Here is a 6,947-nt window from a genome sequence, read left to right on the forward strand (position 1 = left end):
GTATATACAATCAGCAGCTGTATCAGTCAACCAAGACCTTTGTGAAATGTAAACGAGTAAAACATTAATAGATTCGTATAATTATTGTATAATTATTGAATAATAATAGTTTTATAACAGTGTTAACAGCCACTTCTATTATTAAATATTAAATTATGACCAAATTTATATACGATATGTCGGTACCTTTGTGTCAACTTGCAGTGTCTTCTCCGTTATCTCATGGATGATGGAAGTCTGACGAAGTGCAGTAATGGTTGTCTTCCCATGTGTCAGTGTCTGACTTGTTTGTGGGATAAGGCCACCGCCAGACTTATCATTTGAAGAACAAAACAAATAACACAGCAGTAAATATACAAAAAACCCTTATAAATCAGTTGTATATTATCGAAACATATCTCTATTGTAGGATATTTAAACAAAGATGTGACATTAATTAGCATATGCTACTAAGTAATAATAATATAATGTACTCACACTTATATAAGATAATTCCTATGATAGAAATACTTAACATCTTAGTCCTAGCATATGTGTAAATATTGACATGCATTTGTAATTATCTTCCGTAGGTTCCTTTTCCATATACACGTTATTTTATTCATAACCATCTTTAAATACTGAACCCTAAGTAATGATCCATTACTCACTGGTAAGAGTTATATTTATGTGCCAATATTATATAATAAAACATCACAGAAGAAATTAACGCTAAACAATTTACACAATATAATATTTAAAATATCCTCAAGATTGCAGATTTACAATTGTGAATGTAATGTTTGTTAAACCTGTTAAAATGGACACTACGTTTGCTTAATCTATAAACTTGTAGATAAAGTTACAATAGAGTGATGCAAGTGTCTATAGTGTTGTAACGGGGGAAATTATTACAAATAAACTAGAACCCTTTTACAATTATGGAAATGCATTTCGTGGGATTAGAAGCACAGGGATGACCAGAAAACTGGATCAATTAAACAATATAATCTGAGTGAAATCTGATTTCATTTACCAAAAACAAGCCATGGTGTATATAATTTAGGGTTTATCACTTTAATATTCTAGCTAATATATGGTATAAAACCATTTCTAAGGCGCCATTAAGCGTGTATGGTTGCCTACCTCAGCGCTTAGTGTAATAATTGTATAGGAGTCATTTTCAGTCACCATCTTCCAGAAACTATCTTTAGCCCCTTCAGGTTCTGGTATCAGCAGGTATCCATGTTTGGTTAGCTTTGACTTAAATATAACATAAAATACAGTGATATACATAGCTGTATTCATTAAAAGAGTTTGATGTGTATAAGAAAAAAAAGAAAATATCAAAGAAGAGAAGGCAATGGATGTACTTATTTATCACATAACAATGCATTTTGTGTTCTCACAATTAACTGTGTATACACTTGCCTTTAATAACATTTAGAAATGTTTGTTTAGTGTAATATTTAAATCACAATGTACATTGTAAAGTAATTATTAGACGTTAGCTTTCTTGTGTAAACGTAATACAAAATATGGAAAGACTTACAAATGAAATAAAGAAATGTGTGTTTATGGAAGGAGAACAGAAAGAAACTACTTACAGGTGGAAGCACTACAAACATGTCACTGCGTCCATCAATCCAAATTTGATACTGGTCAGGAGGATCTATCAAATTGAAAGTAATGATTACGACTCGTGTGAGTATCATGTATAACGGTTTGTCACTGAAGCATATACATTAGTGATATTAGTTTAGATTTTACATGTCATGAATGTTGCATGAATATCAAAAACTACAAATCCCATAGACGGATCTGCATATTGGATGGAAATGGGCTGGACTACCCACCAAGCGCTGTGCAAATCAGGTATGATGCCAAGTAGCAAATATGTGACATTTTTTTCTTAGTTCCGAAAATATACAACATACCCTAACTGGACTCTTGGCAAAAGATCTATTAAATCCAATGGTGTTTAACTGTTCTTTAGCATGTCCACGGTAATAGATATATAAATTGCACGTCAGTCGAAATTAATGACTTAATACCAAAATCAAGGTAACCAAAACTATTTTCAGTCTGCAAGACAATAGGACACACTGCCACAAAACAAAGGTATACATTATTCAGTGTAACCTGTTGTTATTATTATATGGTTTGCAAATCAATAAACAGGCAATTATAACTTATTATGATATAATTGTTCTGATTCGTGAAAAGTATGTCACAAATATCTTATATTCTGTCCTGAAGACAAATACATTTAAGATTTCCTTTTCATGGGCAATGCACAGTACGTGAGTTTCTATTTCGAAATAGGTATAACCGCTGTCTTATTATATTATTAAGACATACAAATTTCATGGTTATAATATTATGGTTATCAAATAGTGCATTTTATCAGTTTCCACATAAACAATTACATGAATTTTCGAGTTGTTTTATCTTGCATTTTATTTATGTTATGACAAATACTAACCTGTATAAGATGTTTCATTTAATTTCACAACTTCCTGAAAAAGAAAATAATTTTAGCACATACCAAAAATATATACGTTTAAATATTTATATTTTACACTTTGTCTAAATAGGGAGTAAACCCATTGCAACCAGATAGGGTATTCCCACCGAGAAGCAGCAATAAATATTTTATATGCAGGTCAATACATACCAAAGTTTTTGAATTACCAGTCGCGGTGCATTTAAAACCAGCGTCTATCAACCCATCGAACTTCAGTCGAGCGTTCCATTATTACGCTATACCCCACTTCAATATTGAAATGGCAATCTAGCACAATACAACAAAACAGTTAACAAAAGCACTATACTGATATATTCTGTACAAAGTATGTTCTAGTGTCGCTTTTGTGTCGTTTGGGCACTGTCGTAGCCAGGGAGGACATAGTGGTCAACCCAACCTCTCCCCTCCCCACCTTTTATATTTCCCTTTGTCCCATAACAGATAATGTGGTAGCCCCTCAATAAAAACAAATCACATCTCCTCAAGTGAATGTAGGCATATATTTTGAACTTTGTTTTTCTTTTTTTTTTTTTTTTTTCTTTTTTTTTCTTTGTTTTTGTGTTTTTTGGGGGAGGGGGGTAATGGCATAAATGCTCTATTCTAATGTCAGTTTACAATTGGGATACTATCTTATAACATTTATTTAGTTCGTTACCTGTGCAAGTTCATCAACGGTTTTCTTTTCCATTCTCATAGATCCTTTCTGTTTTGCATATTGCTGCAGGAATTCAACCTTAGCTAAGCTTGTTTTGCCAAAGCGTGCCAGTTCTAGAAGGGCGACGAATATGGTTTCATACTGGTCCTGTATTAATAGAACAATTTAAAATTAGCCTTTAATAGAAGAGATTGTTAACTACAGAATAAAATTGGAAATATCTATATACCCCCCAAAAAAAACAAAAACAACAACAAAAAAAAAAAAAACTCCCCCCCCCAAACAAAAAAAAAAAAAAAAAAAAAAAAAAAACCCCCCCCCCCAAAAAAAAAAAAAAAAAAAAAAAAAAAAAATTATGCAAAATTGTGTTTTCATTCAAGAAAGTAATCGCATAATTCATTCATCACCTAAAGAATTTTTATATCGACATTTAAAAAAAAAAAAATATATATACTAAATCATTTGCTTTTAAGCTAATTAAACTAAGGCATCTCGACAAATATGTATATTAAATGGAATTTGTTTTCTTAATAATAGTGTATAATGTTTATCTTCCTACACCTAAGCCATAATATAAATTTGTAACTGCAAATACTGGTCTATTTAAATATATATTTATATTTTGTGTTTATTAAACAAATTTTTATCATCCTAATGTTTTACGTAATTGTCTAATGGGTATATTTAAATAACGGGAGGTGCCAGTGGTAAACATACCTAAAGTTAATCAATTCGTTTATTTTCATTACAATTTAATGTCCATGTATACAACTGGACTTAAAGTTCGATTGTCCACGAATGCAAGTTTGGTCAGGCTTTTGAATCGTAGTAGTCAGACTAGCATTCCCAGAAATGCTAGTCCTGGGACTTGTATTCTCTGATGGTTATGGGACAACTATTCTTTCGGACTTGTATTTCGTTTACACCGCCGCCCAGAGCAAGTTTTAATGACTCATACAGACGTGTATGGCTACATGTCAGACGCTGGGGCCTGTGATCTCTTAGTCAGAACCAACATCATTATCAGTTAATACTACTTCAATATGATAAAAAAACATCTACATGCTGAACTGTTTTCACTAAACTATGTGAATTAAAAAACCCGACTCAACAGAGATAAGGCCACGACATCGACTAAAGGAAAGCATTAACCCTTGATATGGGCTGACATGACAAACACTGTGTAGTGGGAATTTGTGCCAAGAATAGCATTATTGCATTATTACATCTAGCAGGTGTTATCATAAAAACAAGGTATAATAATGCAGTCAGTGATAATTCATTAGTCTGTTTCGCACTTCAAAGAGTTTTGATGCAATTTGTAATTTTGTATCTATAAGAGGCAATTGTTAACGTGTATTATACCTGTTAATTTATATACATATAATAACAAAGTTTAATTTCACAGATTTGCATAAGTGATATGAAATAAGCAAAACCATGGCAGGGTATAATTTTTATTAGAATTTAGGAGTATCGAGACTAGCAATACTAGGAATCAGACATGGGGTGATTACATGACAAAAGTAATCGATTACGATTACAAGGAAAATGAAAGTAATCGATTATGATTGCGATTACACTGCCCAGTAATCATGATTACAATCATGATTGCATTTTCACAAATATGAACTATTTTTGAGGTGATGTTACTAGCATGAAATTGTACTATAGTAGTGTCGTTAAACAAAACAAACTTTACTTATTACATGAATATTTAAAACATATTATTATATTTAACGACAAAACGTAATTACATGTGTGTTAATCCCCAAGCTGCTAAAAGAAACCAAAGCATGCCCCTTTAATCGCCTAACTGCTCTAGTTCAGTGTCACATAAAACAAGATATACAGTTATCAAAGGTCCGAGTTGTCAACTATGATCATTTGACAATACATCAAAAGTGTTGAATGCGATCGGTTGTACTGTGGCAGACGCTTTGCTTTTGTTAGTCTTAATGACTGCAAACGGACAGCGCACAACCTTAATCTCTTGTCTGTAAGCTTGACTGGGCAGCCAAATCCACACACAGCAATAATTTATTTAACACATTTGACCCCTCCCTCCAAAGCATCACTTCAATCATTACAATTTTAGGTAACCATTGGTATAAAGTAATATAACCCACAAATTAAAAAAGAAAGATTAAAAGAATAGGATATTTTTTAGTGTTCTACCGGTTCAGAAAATATTTTGCTCCAGCACTTTCTTGCCACGTGACTTCTGGAGAGTCAATTATTTCAGTCAACTTGTAAATTAACTGATTCACTTGACAGGTAAAAAGCCATTTAAACACACACACACACACACACACACACACACACACACACAGGAAAAAACGACACAGGAAACAAAATCACAACTTTTAATAAAAGAAATTTATTAGGCAATGTGTAACTGACTCCTAGTTTCTTTCGATATTAGTTTGGTCGTTGTTTTATTTGAATAAAAAAAACATAGCAAACACCAAACACATTATAGATGAACACATAGATACGTTTTAAAACATATTTACTTATAATAATGGTTTGAAATGCAACATTAGCCCGAAATGAAAATATAGAAAACAATAGATCGAGTTTGAGCCGTGACGTCACTGTTACCGGTGACACCAGAAAAAAACATGTTAAAAGGACACAAACTCAGGATAGTCCCTTTAAATTCTTATGAATATTTATTCAAAGTTTTATAGCTTACCAAGTGTACATAACATATGGTACATAATATAACCATTTACAGACATAATGGAAGGTGTTGGTATAAAACAGTTAAGGAGAATAGGATAATATGTGTACAGAACTCTATTTAAAACTGAGTAACCATAGATTCACGCCTTCTTATTATTTTGTATAAATATTTTCTTAACTTACATACTTTGTTTACATTGCTAGTAGGTAATAACTTTATTACTTTAAAGATACATGTATATTGAAGGATGCTATAATAATGATTAATATATAATCATCAAAAAAGTGCAAGTTCATACAGTTTGAAACTTTAATCCTAGTGTAGTAATCACGGAAGTAATCATAAATTACGATTGCATTAGCAATGTAATCGATTACGATTACGATTACATGGTATTCTCAAACAGAATAATCGATTACGATTACGATTACATGAAAATATGTAATCGATTGTAATCGATTACGATTACTGATTACGATTACCCCAAGTCTGCTAGGAATACATGTCGAGCAGACCAGGATTCCGAGGAATGGAAGTCTGTGTGGACAAAGATGAAGAAGAACACCTGTTACTCTCAGACTGTGAAACATAATATCATAAAAATGTATGTTTGTCTACATAGAAATTGCCTTTGCTGTTAGCCAGTTGGTACTTTTTATGGGGCTACCCGTTTGTATAAAGTTGTTTTTACATATTGTATCTGTAATTTTGGGCTTCATGTGATTTTTTTTTTTTTCTTCTTATATACTCTATAATATATGTATAGCTGCATATACAAATTTGAAAAAGGTACGATGCACATGCTAGTTTCATCTACTAATATAGCTACAAACGTTCACTAGCGTCTGTCCACAAGCCTATTACCTAAACGCAAACAAGTTAGTAAACAATCATCAAAATATTTTGTTTGGCGTCGCGATTTGTACCCACAACACTTATAATGAGAAGGCTGCAGAAATCTACGTTTGTATCCTGTCTTGCAGATTGCAGGGTGTAATAAACGGACATCTATTAATTTGGCTGACTAATATTTCTATTATTACTGTAAAAGGAATTTTTAAGTCCTAGAAACAAAAGCCAAGAAAGTGTGGATAGGA

General features: G+C 32.1%; 1 protein-coding gene across 1 annotated transcript; it reads right to left on the reverse strand.

Annotated features, from left to right (window-relative positions):
• Positions 1 to 186: 186 nt before the first annotated feature.
• Positions 187 to 3,414, reverse strand: LOC121367141 (the record flags this gene model as incomplete). The annotated part of the gene is made up of 5 exons (XM_041491286.1): positions 3,162 to 3,414; positions 2,465 to 2,498; positions 1,587 to 1,651; positions 1,126 to 1,242; positions 187 to 312 (listed from the first exon to the last, which is right to left on the reverse strand). Coding segments are annotated over exons 1-5 (381 nt in total), but the record flags the coding sequence as incomplete, so codon positions are not given.
• Positions 3,415 to 6,947: the final 3,533 nt, after the last annotated feature.

This window comes from Gigantopelta aegis, unplaced genomic scaffold (assembly GCF_016097555.1).
Source record: "Gigantopelta aegis isolate Gae_Host unplaced genomic scaffold, Gae_host_genome ctg9478_pilon_pilon, whole genome shotgun sequence".
Lineage (NCBI taxonomy): Eukaryota > Metazoa > Mollusca > Gastropoda > Neomphalida > Peltospiridae > Gigantopelta > Gigantopelta aegis.